The 21,258-nt window shown below is 38.0% G+C and overlaps 1 protein-coding gene across 1 annotated transcript in view; it reads right to left on the bottom strand.

Annotated features, from left to right (window-relative positions):
* LOC145992116 (calcium release-activated calcium channel protein 1-like) overlaps positions 1 to 20,921 on the bottom strand; it is an 85,138-nt gene extending 64,217 nt beyond the window's left edge. Inside the window, exons 1-2 of the mRNA XM_083128362.1 lie at positions 20,591 to 20,921; positions 12,057 to 12,263 (exon numbers count right to left, since the gene is read on the bottom strand). Of these exons, the coding sequence (XP_082984488.1) occupies positions 12,057 to 12,263; positions 20,591 to 20,644 (261 nt within the window). The 5' untranslated portion in view covers positions 20,645 to 20,921. The remainder of the gene's footprint in view (positions 1 to 12,056; positions 12,264 to 20,590) is intronic.
* Positions 20,922 to 21,258: the final 337 nt, after the last annotated feature.

Genomic DNA, 21,258 nt, shown 5'->3' with positions numbered 1-21,258 from the left:
TGCATGGCTGGGGAGAGACCTTCGCTCGATCGCCAGCTTTAAACTTCGAAGGAGACGAAGAAAGTGAGCGGAAACATCCATCGCGACACTTTAGGCTGCTCTCATACTGAACTAGGCTTTGTGGCGGTTCCTCTCTCGAACCTTTAGGCCACCCTCTGTCGTCAGCGTCCTCGAGCATAAATCGCCTTCGAAAAACTATACAATCGCAGCTATTACATTAAAAAAATCACGAAGACAAAGCGTCCATCCTCATCTTTACCTTCCTGTTTCCTTCAATCACCTTTCAATATCCTATGTCATCTGTTTCTTCACCTCGGCTAAAACTCAGTGGGCTAATGGGATACTCTGACCCCTCTCAGGTACGGGTATAGTAGTAGAAATACGTGGGATATGAAGCTTCGACTGTTATGTACTAAATCATTTGAAAGGCTATGGATAAGGGAGATTTTATAAATGAATAACATCTGTTTTCCGAAGAAAGGTCTGCGTCTTCAGTAGGCTTCTTTAAGGGCAATTATTTTCCTGAAGATGGTTTATTTTCGAGATACTTTATATAAATTTACATCTTAGTTACAGATCTCCATAAATAAAGGACAGAACAGATTTCTTTCTTATAATTAAATCTACGCGACTTTTGCATTTTATTTACATAATATGGATCAAGCTGTCATATCAGTTATATAAAGACGACCAGGCGCTTGCTTGGAACTTTATGAACGCTCCTTGACATAATGAAGCATGACTTTGACGCGACTGGCGAAGGTTTTAAGTATTGACTCCGATCTTAATATAAATTGGACATTATGGTCTGGCTTCAAGATATATGCAGAAATACAAACTGCTATAATTCGTAAAATATTAGAGACATCGACTTGATATCGGGTATGGCAACATGTTAGCATGTTCACAGGGCGAAACCTAACCATGCCAGATATCAATAATGAATAACCTGATCAATAAATAATAATCATGGAGACGAAATAATCTGAACTTATTCTTCCGTATGATGGCATGTTAGCATGCCCACAGGGCGAACCTACTCATACGGCAGAATAACATTAAGTCCTGTTGCATTATGCAAAAATTGAAAAATATATTACGTATAAGTTTCGAAGAAATGAAACTGAACTATCACAAAGGTTGAAAGAAATCGTAAATTAACTTATTCTCACGCATGGTGACATGTTAACATGTCCACAGGGCGAACCTACCCATGCGTCAGAATAACAGTAAGTTCTGAGTCGAAATTTAACATTATTTTGTGAAGATTTTATTTAAAATTTCAGAAAACTTCAAAATAAAGTTGAAATGAACTTATTCTTTCGTATGGTGACATGTTAGCATGTCCACAGGGCGAACCTACCCATACGACAGAATAACTATGTCTCTAAGCTAATTTGGGAACGAAGACTGAGTTCTTGAACCCTCCCATAAAGGGAGCTGTGTATTTAAGATGTTAATCCATCGGAGTCGGTGATGAAAATGCCCCTGAATTAGGTTCCGAAGCTGTATTTATATCCTCGCATGTCAAGCAGAGCGCCTCCCGTGACACAAAAGATAAACATAGCTACAGCTGTGATATGCAGAACTAATTTGTGTATAATGGCAATATTCTAAAGATTAAACAGTATGTTCCATAAGGTTCATTTTTCTATGTCTAACACAACAGTTATGATCCTTAAAGTTTCTATAATATTCTCTACTATAAAGTTGTCACATTCTTAAAAACTTCTTCCCAATGTCCATAAGGCTTATATTACTAATAACTCCAACTGAAATTTAGCTCTTATGGCTTTCATAATAGTTTGATTCTAAAACTGAGAACACATATTTTTGACTAATTGTCAACAATGAAAGATTTTGCTTTCAAGAAGCTTGCAAATAACAAATTCTAAACTTCTCGAATGACAGAATTAGGTCATTAGTTCAACTATTAAATATCTCATCTTTCATAACGTTTTCATAGTGAATATAAAAAGTAAAATAATTAAGAATAATATTAAATATGACCGAATCTTTGATATGGTTCGGGAGGATCATATCACCCGGGTATCTCGCTTTAAAATTTCAGTATTCGTTTGCTATATTGAGCATTTTACTTTACCATTAAAAAAATATCAAATGCAAAATGGTTTGTCCATTTTTTACGTAATGAGCTAATCAAGGCCTACATTTAAAGTGGGATCCGGATGTGCAGCCAAAGGGAATCGAACCAGGGACCCATGATTACTGGGAAGGTTCGCAAATAAAGTACTAAACTCATTAATGTACGCATGGCTAACCAAATGAACTTACGGTCCACAGACGGTCGACAAACGATCCACTGAATGGTCGCGTGTGAATGTCATCAGACTTGTTGAACTAGCGTAGTGTGTGGGGTATTAAGAAAAACAAGCAGACACTGAGTCTATTGCAAAGGCAAAGTTTAACAAAAGAAAATCACACATGAGAATACTAAAGCATTTTCTTGCCTGCAATACAAACAAGAACATACCTTACTGCAAAGTCCACTCCGTGAGATTGTGTGAAAAAGGTTGGTTTGCACTAGGGCTTCATTTGACTGGCGTTAACGTTCTGTCCTCTTCTACCATACAGATTGAGCAAACTGGCAACAACAAGAGTTCTAATGTGACAACCAGCCGCGGTAGATTTTGCAAACGGATGGTAAAACGTTGGATCGTTAGCACATAAAGGTTTCCCTTGTCTTTCGGCGAATGGTCGCAGCATTAACATTACTTCTGCGAAAGGTTTTTTTTTTCTTTCTTTTTGTCAGATTAGAACCTCTCGCCGCACAATTTCGCTGTTAATGTCAGTGGTCTGAGAAGCATCTATAGCCTTTTATACACGTAAACAACGATACTTTGTAAAGAGAAAAGAACATAGATTTAATATTTTCATGCGACGTTGAAGTATTTGGTGTGCCTGGCATAAGGTGAGTATGATGATAATAAGGTGGCGAAAAAGGATCTTGAACTTCCCCGATAGTATCGTGTAAGCAAAATATACTGTATTTGCTCGATTCCCGATTCGGACCCTATTTTAAACTGTAGATGCAGTTTCAATTATCCAATCTAAACATAAAAGTGAATTTAAAACTCTTAACGACACAAATGACGTTATCTTCATAGATAGTATTACATTTGTATCAGGCTCGTGTGGTGTATGACCAGCTTCTTATTGCACGTTCTTTACAATTATTTACACAAGAAATATTGTCCTTTAATGTAGGAGACAAGGCTTACAACTAAAGTCGGTACAATAACCTAGCAGAAATGTAACTTAAATATGGCAGTGGAAGGCTTAAGCTGTAAAGTTGTAGGTTTTAAGGAATTATACGTAAAGGCTTGATAGTAAAGAGGTTTATTCAACATCATGCCTGAAGGGTTTGATAGAACATAAATGATAATGAAAAGAATATAAACCTTAATCTAAATTCAATAAATAATCAAGAAACAATTCAATTATACAATTAAATCTTTACATAACTAAGACTTCCTAACACTTTATTTAACCAAAAGGGGATTATAGTAATTTCATTTTAATATCCAATTTTAATATTCATTTTCCCCCAAAAATTCCTATCTCAGAATAGAACAAAGTGTGCTGTGCTTTAACTAAAATATTCCACTAAATACACTACATAAAACAACTTAAAATACTAAACCACTACAAAAACCGCTACTCCCTGGACTTTCTTCCATTCCAAGTATGTCCCTTTTAACACTCAAAAGAACTCAACTTAACGTGCTTTAACCTCAGCTAATCAGTGGGAAGTGAAGTTCCCACTCGAGGCTTGCTTTCCTCCGACCTCCGATATTTCTTAGCCACGTCCCTTTCCAAATCAAAGCCATCTGGTGGCAAACTAACTAAACATTTATCTTCTTTACACTCAAAGACCTTGCATATGCAATATACGTACAAATAATTTCTGAACCAAATAAATGAAGAATAAAATATTCAAGGTCATTTTTAAGATCTAGTACAAAATAAATTTGTCTATTGATTGATTGAATTGTTGTTTTAAGTCCACTTTATGCACAGAAAGGCTAATCGGGACTGGACCTACAGTTTAAAGTGGGATCCGAACCACTGTGCCATGTGCCTCCACCGGGTATCGAACCCGGGACCAAAAATGTGTCTGTTGTCATTAATATGAAAGCAATATGAAGAAAAACATTCCACATCTTTTGTTTATTAATGTTTTATCCTCAATATTTCAAGAGTTAAATTTCTCTCTTCACTCAAAATTTTAACAATACAGCACGTCGCGGTCCGCTAAACAAAGAAAGTCATGTGGTCATGTGGTAACGTATATCCTTCCTTATGAAATTTTGTAGGCATTTCTCTGATCCAAATCCATGGAAGGAATGGGCGAAGTCCAAAAATAATCTTATTGATTGATTGATTTCATTTATTTTACTTCCGTTTATGCCACTTTTGCCTAATCGCGAAGATGATGATGATATTATGAAATCGATTAAGTTGGCCGACAGAAATAATCTTATATCAGGTATAGTAAGGAGATACTTCATGCATTAAACACTAACATTAACAATTTCACCTTATCCTCGCCCTAACTGCAACAAATTAACAAATTAAAATCACTTCAAATTTTGTCTGACCTACGCTGCGCGTCGACATTGCACTGCAAGAAGACTAGATAAATAGCCATCGACTTCGTGTAAAGTTCCCTTTAGGTAGATATTTCACGTAAAAAAAAAGCTTCAATGGGTAGCAATCGCAGGTTTCCCCTGATTTTTTCAATACCTACAAATTTTCAATAAATAAATTCTAAAACAACACTCCAAATCCAACAGTGTGAACTGGGAAGGCCGTAATAATAATATATAGATGAGAATAGATAAGTTGCGTATTAACTACTCAGAAATTACTTTTAAAATGTGCATGGCAAAAGTTATTTTACAACTACGCCATCTTAAGTTTCTAAACTTCAAAGCGATATACAGTAGGACCAGTGTTATTTCCGGCCTCGGACGGCGACAGGGGTGGGCACGGGTGGGCAAGCACCCACCCAAAAATTCCTGTGCTACCCGATTGCCCACCCAATCAAATTAAATAAATATATACAATTAAGGAAATGTAAATGGTTCTGTAAGTATTGGCTGGTCCTCACTCCATGTATATTTTACTTGTGAATATTGTAGATACTAGAAAGTTTACAAGTTTCATTCCATAACGAGGTTTACTGTCATTTGGCGAATTGTCTAATAAGTAAGTTTACAAAGATTAGAGAGAATATCTTTGTTGAATGAAATTAATTTAAGCTTTTCTTTCTACTTCCTTAATTTTGTAATTGGAAAGCTAAAGGCGCTATCAGAACCCTTTTTTTTAAATGTAATCTAATGAACACTGCTATGATTAGAAGCAACCAACAGGCTTAGTAAGTTATATTGGATATTCACAATTATGAGGTATACGATCAAGAGTTAATCAGGATTTAGAAGTATTTGGAGGGTTGCAGCTCCAGCCTTCAATGGGGAAAAATTGCTTTGAAGTCAGCCATATATTGAAGAAAAAAGATTTTAGGAATTTGGAAGTATAAAAAGTAAAACTAACCATCTGGCATGACTTGGGCTAAAGGTTATAGACTAACTGAAACTGTGTATAGATGGGACTGAGTGATTGATTGATTGATTGATTTGGTGTTTTAAGTTCACTTTATGCACAGTAAGGCTAATCGGGACTGAACCTACAGTTTAAAGTGGGATCCGAACCACTATGTGCCTCCACAGAGTATAGAACCTGGGACCCCTTGATTACAAGGCGACGATGTAGATGGGAGTGAGTTCTTGATGTTGTCCGCACCGGACATCCACATAAATCCCTGCCTGGGTTTGATCAAAGTAATAAACAATAGTAAACAAATAAAAACATCTTCTTTGATTTAATCGCAATGATGTGTATGAATGATAATGAAGGACACTCACAAAAACACCCATGCTCAGACCGGGATTCGAACCCGGGCATCATAACATACTGCGATAACCACTCCGTGGGTAATTTGATGTGTCACTTTCTTTATTCTATCACAGTTTCTTTTTACATAACTGTCACCTTCAAATAATGCAATGTTTCTAAAATTACAATAATAATAATGAGTAATCACAATCACTACCATACCGAGGTGACCAAATTTTAATGTAACAGTTTTGTAGGTTTGGAAAAAATCTATAGAATTACTGAACTGATATTACAAGTTCTCCTCCAACATATAAATTTTCACTATCAGTTATGCAGTTATGATTAACTTGCATGAATTTCAAAGATGATGAAGGAAGGGGTGGAAAGAAACCTTGACTCCAGGATGTCAGATACCTATAATGAGGCAGCCAAATTAAATAACAAAATAAATAATCAGGATAATAATCCAAGAGTGATTTTTTTTAAAAGGCCCACATGCTCAAATAGGCTAATTGTCACTAGATCTTAATGTTAAACTGTAGTCCTAACGAGTGTGTATTAACTTTCATTGGGGATTGAACGCAGGACCCCTTAATTATAAAACTAAAGCATTATGCGATCGGAGAGACGATATACAGAAATAACTCCGTCAACCGTATCATTTTATCATAACATAAGATGCGTCCATTTAATAGGTGGATTACACTATTATTATGATTGGCCCAAGGATGTCCGCAGCATTTTTTCCAGGGAGGGGCAAGCATGGTAATTTGTTCAAGGGGAGACAAACGAGACATATTCCCCCGATAATAGTGCTGCCCTCTAAAAAAAAAATACACTTATTAAAATTGAAGCTATCATGTTCCTGCGGCACCCTTCCAATCATTAACATAAATGTGAATGAAATGAAATATATGTGTGCAATGTATAAGTTTATGGTAAGACCCCATTTTCCAGGGGGGCTTGCCCCCTTGCACCCCCTCCTTCCAGACACCCATGGATTGGCCTTAGATTTAAACTACTTCTTTCACGTACGGACAAAAATATTGAGATTTAGATAATACCACGTCGTTGTTGGCGGAGTTATCTGATTTGATAAAAAAAAATGAAGCATTGTGGAGTTGAAATTACTACCTCAACTTTCGATGTGCTATCAACTATTGATACTTTATTTGTGGAAAGTAATCAAGACTGATTTGACTCATTGTTATATTTCAAATTGATTTTCTGCTAGTTTTGACCAATGGTGACGGTGAGGTTGAATAGTAATTAGATGAATGTCATGAAGGGACGAACACAAACACTCAAGGAGACACGAAGCAGCAAGAGGATTATCTTCACTGCGGTTACAGGCGCCAGAGACGCATTTGCCTGCAAGAATACAGTTTCCAGAGTGTACTATTCAGGAGGGAGGTTGACATTTGAGTGTGTTCGAAAGGTCACCCTTACAGCCCAAATGATCTGTAAAAGATACGAATTACTGGACACGATGATTAGGTTTGATGAATTCCTTGTGTCCAAATCGCTTTCTACACAAGGTAAGAGGGAAATCTCGAGTGAGAGAGGGAGTAGGGGGGGGGGGGAGATACGTGTTAGTCAAACTCACGTTTTTACTGCCCTCCCGAATTTATCAATATAGAGCTTCTACCCACCCGGTCGAAAAATTCTGGCGCCGCCCGTCCAATAGAAAAAAACGCAGGTGATATTCTCTTATGATTGGCTGTTCCATCCACCTGCCGTGATATGTGCAAAACGCAAACCCACACCCCTGTAAGAACCACTCATAGTCCTATACCTGCTCCATAAATCAATGGCGTCACAGCCCAGCCGGGTGAGGACGAAGATTGTAGCGACACTGGCATGGAAGCTATTAGAAGGGTGTTGGAAATGTGGCGATGTGACTTTGCGTACTACAAGATTGTGAAGTTTAAGTTTTTACAATGGGTTTATTCAACATATGAAAGTACCGCACGCTAGCACTTTCCTCCCATATCTATTCCTCGACATTTCCTACCGAAACTGCCTTTCTCTCGGATAACTTTGAACTCGGAACATTTTAAGAATTCTGCTTACGACCTGCATTTCATAGGCAGGTACTAAGCACCAGGACGATAATTACGGTACAACAATGGAACGAGTTTTTACATGCGGGCGCTGCTAGCGTATTGCCTTTTTCACCGGCACATAAACGAAGGAAAAGTTCAATCGGGAAGGACGACCGGCAAGGGCACCCGCAAGGTGGGGGGGAGGGGCAGAGGGGGCACTGGTCACTGTTATATCTGAGGAAAGTGAAAATGTAGCAATATTTTATTACAAATAATATTGTTTTCTGTGATTTACAGGCTGTAAGTTACAACAATTAATTGCTACGTCCAACAAAATAACGAGATAACTTTTATTACCAGATACATTATAATCATATTGAGAGGTGTGCGGGGCACAATTGGAAAGGGAAATTTCATAATTCCGACGATCGGTAGTGAAAAAATTCGCAGTCTGGAACTGACCACAAAAATTCACGTGTCGTTATTTTTTAATTACTTCTTTTTTACCTTACCCTTCGGTGCGTAAAGGAGAATATTGTGATCTCTGTTTGATATCTGTGCATTGTGAAAAAATACAAAAAGACAAAGAACTATTCATAAGCAATTTAGCTATATATATTTATGGAAAGGAAGGAGTGGACTCAGGTCTGTCAACAACACCAAAATATTTTCTATTCAATTTAAAATTTATTATTTGTAAAATAATAATAAACTGTACAATATAAGTTTCTATGACCGCAGGGCAAGGTGTGAAATCTTATTCTGACCCCCCGAGAAATATCCTGCTTGCGCCTTTGACCAAGGGCGTCCGCAGAGGGGGGCCATGGGGCACTTCCCCCCTTGAGATTTCTGGATATTCTCATATGATTTAAAACATGAAAATGTAATATGAAAACATGTAGGAGGAGTGCCGTGAAAGACGGCAGACTATTCAAATTAATTGATTGATTGATTGAGTTGGTGTCTTAAGTCCACTTTATGCACAGAAAGGCTACCTTGTAATCAAGGGGTCCCGGTTTCGATACCAGGTGGAGGCATAGTGGTTCGGATCCCACTCTAAATTGTAGGTCCGGTCCCGATTAGCCTTACTGTGCATAAAGTGAACTTTAAACACCAACTCAATCATTAAACAGAAAGGCTAATCGGGACTGGACCTACAGTTTTAAAGTGGGATCCGAACCACTATGTGCCTCCACCGAGTATCGATCTATGCAAATTAATTATCTTAGTGCTGGGGATGATTTATGACAATTCTCTTAACTGGGGGAAAGCACTGCTGCACCCCCCCCCCCCGAGAAAAATCCTGCGGGCGGCCTTGATGACAACACTGAAACGCACTTAATCCCACTGTAATGTACTACGAACTAAATCTATAGAATGATGCAAAATTGGGTGGACGGAAATAAAGAAGTCTCCAGACTTTGATGCAAAAATAATAGGCTACCTTTGTTTTCGTTTTCTGAAGTTCGTGTATGGACATTTTGGCGCAACAATGTGGTAAAACTTTCTATTTCTCCTTCCTTCCACTTACTTAAACTATGATTCATTTTTCATGATCAGGAGTCTTCAAAATATGAATTTTATTATTAATTTTTGTTTTGCAATTTCTTCGCTTGGCAAAAGCATGTCATTAGAAATTAAAAAGATAATAGTAAAAAATATAATAATATTAAATTTCGTTGTTATTCCGGGTGAAAACAAAGTTTGTTTGGAGACCGGGACAGTGATTCCGGGAGATTCCCGTTGCCAATCTGGGAAGGTTGGCAAGCCTTAGGCTTGACCATGAAAGTTGTTTGAGAAATGTGAGAAGAGTAAGATACTAACGTTTTATTAACTGCTTACTTTTACGCTTGTCAGTTGTTTCTAGGCATGCACGGTCATAAATTCACATTGTAAAGTCATCATAACTCAACGTTGTAACATTTGTGTTCGTCACAGCTTCAGCTCGCACACCGAGTTTTTCAAGAAGTTTACCTCTAGGGTTGGTATCGTGATGATATCAAACGAGATCTGGCAGAATCTCGGCTTATTCCAGAGTTGTTAATGCCTGTTTCGTTCTCGACATCGTGTCGATTATAAAAACATCTTTCTGTGTCTCGTTTTCGTCTTGGTCTAATTTCGAGTCTCGAAGTATAAGAAACTTGTACAGTTTGTCACGGCACAAACTTTCACAGCTTTTAGTGGTCTTAAAAACAAAACATTTTCCCCAATTACTTTGTTCTCCCTGATGCCTCGTTACGACCTTACAAACCCTCGAAAAAAAAACTTAATTTCATCCTGAATATATGCAATCACATCACGTAACACAGACTTACAATTGTCAATAATTGATTTTGTAAGTAGTTCTACTATAAACAAAATATGGCTTTCTTTGGCGTGTCGGAAGATGTTGCATAATAAGAAAATTTGTTTCGGCAAATTTTTCAAGTCATATCAAAGTCTCGAACGAGACCGTTACACTCGGTTACCAAGTCTGATCTGATCCTCATTTCTATTTAAAAGGCTCGCTTTCGGTATTAGGTATCCCTATTTATCTTGTATGAGATATTTATTCTTGCGCTAATTATTAGCATCTTTTAGTCAGGCATGAGCACATGAACACTCATGTATACGTCTTAAATTACGTACATATTAAATGCACACACACATACGTATATTTTTCGAAAAAATACTATGTTTGATGTACGAGTATACACACAATTTACTCTGGCACGTCGATAACTCCTCTACATAGTTGGTAACACTGACTCTCACGGTGTTCCACGGAGGGCGTTGAACACAATTGCTGTGCTTGTTGCATAGAGTTGACAGCTAAGGGGCTGTTGGCCACTATATCCCGAAGATGTTCACTTCGCTGTGCGAACACTGATTCAAGCAGAAATACTTCTTACATTGGGCACCAGAGTGCAGCATATTCAAGGCATGTCTAGGGGGACTCGAAAATGTCTGTGCTACATAGTTGCAAACTTTAGCGAGAATTCGCTAAACCTGGTGGATTTTAAGGGGGAGAGGGACAATTTCCCTAGGTCTTCTTGTATTACTTCAAATATAGCGTGAATTTGGGGGGAAATTGTTGAAAATAAATTGAACTGTTATTCTCACTTTTTCAATTAAGATGAAGTTACAAGGGAGAGGAGTAAATCTGCGCAAAAACATTATTGTGAACATTCGTATGCGAACCGCACGCAACGTCACTGCTATTATCAATTAATAAGCGATCTTCGAAATGTTTATAGTTAGGTTGAAGATTTTTGCTTTTTTTAACGTTTTAAATTTGTTTAATTTTGATTGGATTCTTCTAGTGCATATAAATGACTATTTTAACTTTTGAGATTCAGCGCCTGCTTTGAATACTTGCCTCAAAATTGCTCCCCCCTGCTTTTCGTTAATTTGCAAACTTCCATTCGGCATCGTCGTGGTGATTAGCCGAAAGTAAGAGAACCAAAAAAGAGAAAAGTACAATAGCATGGAAAAATTTCAATTCAAGTACAGTGGGATCCATGAGTATTACTGTGCAAATTGTCCATCACCATGTTCCTGCACTTTATTTGACCCAATAAGAGCTTCAAAAATTAAAAGAAAACTCAAAACAAGCTGTTGACAACTTCTGCACCAGTATACATAAAAATCCATCGCTTAAAAACACAGAGGATGTAAGAGAAAAATTAATGAAAATAGTCATGGACAATTTACCGAGCAATACTAGTGAATCCCACCGTACAACAATTGATAACAAGTTCACGTTTTCACCAACTATTCTGGGCCTTATTATTTTTAATTTTTGGTGCTTACTTGCCTGCCTATGTTACTACCTTTAGTGCCTATAATTCAGCACCCTTATATTTTTCAATAGAAACATGCTTTAGAATTCCGTGCGAGTGATTTCATTTAAAGAATCGGTAAGATTGTGTGACATAACGTAACAATTGCGTTGACAAAACCAAGCGTCCATAGCTTCAGAAATACGCGTTTCCTCACCTTGGCTTGGTTACTTCACATCAGAGGTCCCCGGTAGTCAAGCTTTCAAACAAGATACCGGTACAAAGCAGGGCTTATTCTGAACAGTTATGATATCTTTGAATATTTTACCTTTCTGAAGTCTCCTCCAGTGCAGATATTATCTAGCGGATAGTCGATCTGGGCAGGGATGAAACCTGGAGTGTTGTTCCTTCCTTGGATGCCAACGGAAGAATAGGACGATAATGTTGCTCCGGATGAAGTGGGAGAGAGTGTTCGTTGGTACCTTTGCCAGTATCTTAACCTCTCTTGTTGACTTTGTGGTGTCTTCTCGGTGTTCTAAAATCAAAGGAAACGAGATATTCGCTTGACAAATGAAACGAACATTGTAAATGATATACACACGAGTAACAATTATAACACCATTAAAAGCCTTGTTTCCATGATTATGAAAAACTAAATATGCTGACCAAGGCAGTAATTTATTTTATTAAAAACATAAACTAAACGTAACTTTCAACCTTCTAGCAAGGTCTTCTTCAGACTCTGTATCAAGTACAAACTGTACTTGATACAGAGTCTGAAGAAGACCTTGCTAGAATGTTACGTTTAGTTTATGTTTTTAATAAAATAAATTACTGCCTTGGTCAGCATATTTAGTTTTTCACGAGTAACAAGTTACATCACGACTTACAATTATGATGATGATAATAATAATGATATCTTTATCAAAACGGCGAGGTTCAGAATATGTAGGTCCTCCAATTGGACGAATCCTTTGTTAGAATAGAAGCCATAGATAAAGCTATCTCCTGTGTATTGCACCATGCCATGAAGGCACATAGGAGGTAGGCCCCATACATTCTCGAACTCGGCTATACCTGAGGTGATGTGATCAACACCTCGCTCCGGCTGCCTTTACTTCCCAAGGTTGCCCTCTGGTAGCCATTTATTACAGGCAGGATGAGCCTCGAATATGCAAGCACATCGTTAGTTAAAACATCTCACCTGAGATCAACTACCCTGGGGATCGAGCTTGGGCCTACCGTGTGGCAATCAGAATAGAATAGTAAAATGTGAATGCAAAATATCCAAGTTTTCTTCTGAAAACTCTGATATGATGTTGCATTTTTGTTATTTAGCGTTGCTTGAAAAACTGATATTAACTATATATTACTTTCTAATACAGCACTGCCCAATATATTCCACAACTTCTATGTAATATTACGATGAAAATACCCAACTTTCGTTTGTAATGAAAAATATATTTGTATATCAGATTAACCTGTACAACAAGGGGAGATCTGAAGGGGCACCAGCCCCCAACAAAAACATTAATTAAATAAAGTGTAAAAGATGAAACTGCACAGTAAATGTTTTAGGCAAATTGTACTGGGATTTTTATTTTTGCGAAATGGTTCAAATTATTTCAAAGATTTATTACTCACAAACCTAATAAAAATTATTCTCTATAGTCTTTTATTTCTTTATTCGCTATAATTCTTGGGTTGATTATACATACGGTAAAAAAAAAGCATTCAAGCAAATAAGCCAAATTTACTAATCGACAATCGTACGAGTAAATTGAAGTAGAAAAAGCTGCCTTCCGCAAGTATGAGTCATTCTTGAGAGGTATTAACGTACAGTGGGATCCATGAGTATTACCGTGCAAATTGTCCATCACCATGTTCGTGCACTTTATTTGACCCAATAAGAGCTTCAAGAATTAAAAGAAAACTCAAAACAAGCTGTTGACAACTTCTGCACCAGCACATCGTTTAAAAACACATAGGATGTAAGAGAAAAATTAATGAAAATAGTCATGGACAAATTACCGAGCAATACTAGTGACTCCCACCGTACATATTACTTACACGTACAGCCAACGGCTAAGATAACAGTAGAGCAAATTGTCCATCACTATTTTCATTCTTTTTTATTCTGCATTCTATGTTGTTTTAAGGCATGGAATTATTTTGATTCGAGGCGCATATTATTCTCAGCTTATTGGCGTTTTTATTTCAACCAATAATCATTACGTTGTGGAGAACAGACCGAGTGAAAATGGTGATGGACGATTCGCCTACTATTTCTTTTGCCGTTGGGTGTACATTCCACCTTGCCTAAACCAGTGTTTCTTAAAGAGCCATCCGCAGAAAGTTCCAGGTCATAAAATGACAATAAAAAAAGTATGGGAAGTAGGTTCTTTTTCACATCTCATAGTTTTTTATTTGTTATTAGTAAGAAAGGATAAATTTAAAGGCTTGGCATTGTTCTTATTTGCCAATAAAAAATGGTGGAGTCAAATTTCCCGCATAAGGTCGATTAATTAGTATTATTATTATTTGCAAGTGATCTGAACCGGAGCCTCCGAGATACAGTATGTAACATTGTTATTCGTACACATAGAATTTCCGAGGAAAAAATGTCATATCTACTAGTAAATATAATCATTTTCATGTACCTGGAAATTAATGTTAATGAAGGTTTCACCAACAAATGTCAATAAAAATGTATGTTCAAAGTGTATAAACAGAGCATATAATTTGTGTGAAAAGAGAAAAACACGCTGTTTCATGCAACATTGTTATTGCTACAGGCAAGAGTTTGAATCTTCCTCGCACACAGCGCTACCGCTATTCGAGCGATTTCGTGCAGTTTGCAACTTCGTAACAAGTTTGAACATGCAGACGCGCTCCCCGTCAAGCGGAATGCTGGCGTAGGTATTGTTGTAGGCCTATCGTCTATCTATGAGCGTGTTCGAAATGGGCAAGGTGAAGGAACTTAGTTCCGATCTGAAGGATGTTATTATAAATTTGGCTCTTAGAGGTTATTCGTTAAGAAAAATTGGACAAACAGTCAATAAATCACACTCCACAGTTCAATACATAGTAAACAAATTTAGAGAGGAAGGTTCAACACAGAATGTGCCGAGAAAACCAAAAGAGAGATTTGAATAAACGTGATGAACGCTTTATTTTAAAAAGAGTGTGAGAAAACTCCCGACAAAGTGTTCCTCAATTACGACCGTTAGTAGAAAATGTTGCTGGCAAGATGATATCCGATCAAACCGTCCGACGTGCCTTGTGGAAGCATGGATATCATGGCAGAATACCACGAGAGAGGCCGTATGTAAATAAGGTGAATCGCAGGAATACACTTTCATTCGCGAAAGAGCACATCCACAAGGACCAGGAATTTTGGGATAGTGTCATATGGTCAGACGAGTCCAAGATTAATATATACGGGTCAGATGGGATAAATAGGGTCTGGAGAAAATCAAATAAAGACAATTATCACATTAACACAGTCCAACAGTTAAACACGGTGGTGGGTCATTAATGATTTGGGGTTGTATGCAGTGGCGAAGCGTCCTAAGAGGCTCGGAGGCCGGGCCTACCCTAATATATTTGTCTATTACGAATTATTTTATTACTTATAAATTTCATTAAACGACGCTAAATTTAAGAAAACTGAAATTCTAGGACTTCCGATAATTACCGCAAGTTTGCAACCCTGCCTGGAACCGAATCTGCGCATTCAGCGAGGCCCGCCTGAGTGACTCAGCTGGTCCCATAAGAACCTATGTGATTCGTGCGGGAAAACATAATTTCAGGGGCGCGTTCGCCTGTAACGTAAACTGAGAGGCCGGCCTCTTTTCTCTCTCTCACCCTCTCTCCCTGACTTCCGAAGAGTGCCGATCGTGTACGAGCGCGTAACGAAGCAGGCAGTGGACGCACAGAGCTTGTTGAAGCAGCGTTACCATGGAAGATTCAGAGCTGTGCCGGGAGCGGAGCACACCCAGCTGCTAACATGTGTTGCTAACACCTCTAAGCCTGGCCTCCTAATCTATCAAAGTAGGCATTATTAGAATTCTAACTGCAAATAATGCATGCAAGTTGGTTACCAGTGTTAAGTTTAGTGCTTTCAGATCTTTTGAGGAACCGCTTTTCGCGAAGTGTTAGCTGCTGAATGTGCCCCACACCAATCTCGATTCAGAGAGGGGAAAGTATTTTATTTCTTCGAGGAAAGGGATATTGAGGTGAAATTTCCTTTCATGATTAGTGACATTAAGTGAAAACGCGCTACTTTTAAAATGGGGCAAAGTACAATGCAAGCGTATAGAGAAAATCCATGTTACTGAAATTTTCTGGTCGGCGTGTTCTCATTTAGAATTTCATTATTTTCTAAATCATATTATAATTTTTTAAAAAAGTCGCGTGTTGAAGAAGAATTATGTGCATAAAAGAGTTAAAAAGAAATAATTGATTGATAGATTTAGTTTATTTTACTTGGCTTTCTGCCATTTTTGGCTAATTGGGAAGATGAGAAAGAATGAGCAATAATACGATGACATTGACGAAGGGTCACTCACAAAGAACACCTATGCCCACGTGGGGATTCGAACCTGAGGCCCTTGTCGTAGCGCGGTGTTATAACCAATCCGCCGGGGAAGTCAGCATTAAAGAGAAATAAACGCTAAGTGACGACCAAGTGATCCATTTCTTTAATGCGAGAAACATTTACAATATTGTTATTGAAGTAGCAAATAATTTTTACGAGCAGCTTTAATATAAGAGATGTAAGAGGGCTGGGCCTCACAGAACGGCTTTTTCATTGGGTGACGCGTGGTCAGAACATCGAGTCCCATTGTCACTGTTTTCTGACCTTCGAGACAGAAGCGACTTTATTCTCAGATATCTAATCGAGACTATATTAAAGTAGAATCTGAACCAATGCCTCCAAGGGGAATCGAACCTTCTACTTCTTGATTATAAGGCGAGAGCGTTAATCACTACATTATCCTTTACAATCACTATCCCGACTTTTTCGAACAGCAGTAGACGAGATTCAGGCAATATGTTATATTTTATTTTCACCGGGCTATATTTTAACATACTACTGTTAAAAAAAATCACATCCCCCCCCCCCCAACAATCCCTGTTCCGTCCTGTGCCTACCCTTCCAAAGACAGCACGCTTCGCCACTGGTTGTATGTCGTCCAAAGGTGTTGGTACCATCCAGTTTATAATGGTATCATGGATGATTGATTGATTTAGTTTATTTTACTTCGCGTTTTGTGCCTCTTGGCTAATTTGCGAAGATGGGGATGAGTGATGAAATGATGAAATGGATGAAAATGGACATTCACAAACAACCATACCCGACCGGGATTCGAACCCGGGACCCTTGGCGTCGCAGCGCGATGTGCTAACCACTCGGCCACAGGGTCGGGCTGGTATCATGGATGCATATGTCTATTTGGACATATTGAAGAACAATGTAAAGCAGTGCGCCCAAAAAATGGACATGCCGCCTATCTACAGATTCCAACAAGACAATGACAGTAAGCATAAGGCGCGAGTTAACATGAATTGGCTAATATGGAATGTGTCCAAACTACTACAAACACCAGCTCAAAGTCCAGACTTAAATCCCATTGAGCATATATGGGCAATTTTGAAGAGGTGAGTCCATAAAGCAGGCGTCAAGTCCAATGCGCGCCGACTACGTGGGTGCTCCGGGGCTCGAGCACCCACATAAATAATCTTGTGGGTGCGCCGCACCCACAAGATTTTTAGTTTGATTTAAACAAAATAAAATGAATATTTCTCACTTGCCATTATCAAAAAGTAATAAGCAATTAAACATTGAGATGGAAGTTAACATTTCTAACCTCTAAAACATTATTGTTTCAAATGTGTTTGTGCAAAGACAACCAAGCAACACATTCTTCCCTTCCTTGCCAGTCTCTGGCCAAGTCAAAGGCAGTCCCCACAATAACAATTGAAGTATATTGTGATTAGAATCCCGTCTTTTCGGCTTGCTTTGATGTTTCCTTACAAGTGACACACTACAATACGCCTACTCCATTCGTCAACAATTGTTTTAAAATAGCTACTTGCCGATATTGAGCACAATAAAGAATAAACCGAATGGTGATTCTTCGTGAATTAATATAATTTGTAAGACATTCGCCAAAGAGGCTAGCAGTGTTTCAATCGCTACAAGAAGACAACGAAGATAGTGTTGTAAAAAACATTCCCAGACTGACTTTCCGACCATTCGGTCCCACAAGGTGGTGTGTGAGGGTGAAATCACTACAATCGTTGGAAAGTAATTATGACGTTCTCTTGAAATTTTTGGAAGATCTGTCAGAAGAAAAAAGTGAAGTCGGTGGGAAGGCTAGTGGATATTTTTTCAAACCTACATCAATTCAGATTTCTTATTTTCCTGAAAATGTTAATTTCGGTTTTCGGCAGGATTGAACAACTTCATTCTTCTTTTCAGAAGAAATCATTGTCATACCGAGAAATCAAAACTTTGGTGGAAACTTTGGACCCGTTCCGAAAGTCGCACGAGTTCAACGCGTTAAACGAGTTATGGTAACTGGCCGTTCCATAAGTGCTTCCGTGCGTTTCGTGAGTTTCATTATGCTGTCCCAAAAGTCGCATCCGTGCGTTTCGTGCAAGAACGAGATTCACCAAACGCACGGGCCAGGATGCTGGTTTGTTCCGTGAAAATCGTCTGCTCCTTCGAGACAAAGCGCGTGCTGATGGATTCAAACTGCACTACTTCGGAAAATGTATTATAATTTTAACAGATAGCGATATGAAGCAACATGCACAAGATAAGTATCCCTTGACCGTTCTTAGAATGTGATTAAAATGAGTAACAGTGGCCATAATGGAGTTTATTTTTGCCATAAGGACATTCCTTCCGCTGACGCCATGCGGAAACTTTCTCTAAACAAAACGCTGCGCCTGCGCTTTCGCCTAGAGTGTCACATAAGTCCGTAAAATAACTGGTTTCACCAGATTCACGAGCCCAGTTATTTTCGTTGAATGCGTTCGTTTCGTTAAGACTTTCGGAACGCACCCTTTGTCTGCAAGTTTAGCTTCACAAAGGGATAATTTTTTTGAGTTGTGGAATGAAACCATGAGGAAAGCGGAGGAATTGAACATTGATGAACCAGTTTTGCCTAGAAAAAGGAAGATAACAAAACGCTACGACGAAGGTAGTGATCCTCATACGTATCAAACGCCGGAGGAAATGTACAGACAAATATTTTTTGAAATAATTGATGTGGCTGTGGATTTGCTAAATCGTAGATTTCAAACAAAGGTTTTGGAACTTATTTCACAACTTGAAGCTTTTGCTATCGGTCAAATTGGTGCTGATCGAATTCTGCAGTTCTATGGGACAGACTCTGATAAAGACAAGCTAACGTTGCACAGGGACATGTTTCTAGATGTGTGCAGAACGAACAAAGAAAAAGTGGCCAACTTGTCAGACATTACAAATATTTTAAGTAGAGAAAACTGGTCGTATGCATGAAATGCTCACAGAATTTGTGAAGTTTGTACGGGTGATTTTAACAATACCTGTTACTTCTTGTACTTCTAATCGGTCATTTTCAGCACTTACACGATTGAAAACGTTTTTGCGGTCAACAATGACCCAAGAAAGATTGAATGATTTGGCAATTTTGCAAGTTCATAAAGAAATGACTAAAAATATTGACATTACCAAAATTGCAAACAAATTCATAAGTGCAAATGACGTAAGAAGGAATGTGTTTTATATTGAAAGTTAACATGTCATTATTATTATTATTATTATTTGGCACATAAAATTAGTCATTTTGTAGTTTCTGTTCACAACAAAATCCTTGCATAGTTCTTTCTGCAATACAATTAAAATTATTTGCATTTATGAAGTTTTTCATTTTAATTTATATGAATGTGGTATTTTCTTTTAGTAACGTGTTGATAATATCATTGCATCTTGCAATCATTGTGCATGTAAGTTGTTTAAAGTATAAAATACTTGATAATTGCAGATCTAACCGCCATTGATATGCACACACAGAAATTTTGGAAGGTCGGCGCCCTGTTTAAACAAGAGTTGAAAACTATTGTGCAAGCCGAGTGGAATAAAATAAGCTCTGAAACATGTCGGAAACTGGTTAATTCTATGAAGAACAGGTGTCAAGCAGTAATTAAAGCCAAAAGATACGCATCAAAGTATTAGAACTGTTAGTCAATTTGCTCTGAATATACTTTTTTCTTTTATATTATTAAGTGTACGAATAGAAAAGTTGTACAAAAAATGGCATGTTTCTCTTTCAGTTTGATTTAATTTATTATTGTCATTGGTTATACAGAATTTGGGTAAGATTTTGTTCCTAATGATATTAGTTGTTGAATTGTAAAGAAACAATTTCAAAACAGTGAATTTCCTTTCAGATGTTAAAGCATCTTCTTTGAAAATCCGTGTGTACGAATAAGAATGTTACATACTGTACCTACACTCCGTGTAGCTATATCGGGGGTGGGGGCGTCTGAACGCCGGGACGAAGAATTTTGAATGGTTCATCATGTAGAGGAGTTTGAGAAACAGACTCACGATCTCACAGCCGAAGGTTCCATATTTGAATCTTGACCTGGTCGTGGGTGTTACTTTGTAAGTACCCCTCTATCAATTTCATCCTCATCGTCGCCATAGCCAAAAGTGGCAGGAAAATTATATAAATGAGAAAAATACAATACATACACTCCACACACATCAAGTTCACGAATTGAAGTTGTTAACATCGTGGAACTGAGAGACCACCAGTTCAAGTTTCGATTTCTTTCACTGAACTTATTCAATATTTCACTTACTTGGTGTTGATCCAACGAGTTCCCTCCATTTGCAGAATACGGCGCGTTCATCATCTTGAAGCCATGGAAATTATCACACAATCAAGCAACTGCAATGTTCATATTGGAAATCATTAAACAACTGTGGCACTCGATCACATCCATTTGCTGGAAAATAGATTTGACGTGCTATCACTTCCGGCGTTTAATCTTGGTTCACGAACTTGCTTTTTATGCATTTCCTGTCAACATTTAACAAGCAGTGGGGAAACCCTGAGCTACTTTGGACGAACAGAAGAAAACGTCTGGTAAACGACGCATTTCGCTGAATGTGGTTTTATGACTTCATTGTCCTAGAGAAGGTCGACGCAAGTTTTATGTTGCTTTATTCGAAAGGTCACACCAGGTGCTGTTATTCTAAGCATAACGATTTGTTGATTTCCATGAAGGCTACCTAAAAGAAGCAATCAAACTGTTTACAGCCATGCCGTGTTGGGCAAGAGAGTATGTGCGCGTATGGCATTCAGCTTAAAAGAAATGAAAACTCGTATGTTTAAGATAAGCGAAATGTGCATTTGAGAGTTCCAATAAGCGTTCAATTCAGACACAAAGGTGCAATTAGAAACGAAATCGAAACAATAATTCATTGATCAGTCAACGATAAATATAATAAGTAGGCAAACTGCACA

Source organism: Lepisma saccharinum, chromosome 9, assembly GCF_977018435.1.
Source record: "Lepisma saccharinum chromosome 9, izLepSacc3.1, whole genome shotgun sequence".
Lineage (NCBI taxonomy): Eukaryota > Metazoa > Arthropoda > Insecta > Zygentoma > Lepismatidae > Lepisma > Lepisma saccharinum.
Note: the sequence above shows the minus strand (reverse complement) of the source record. Positions and strands in the feature narration are given on the sequence as shown.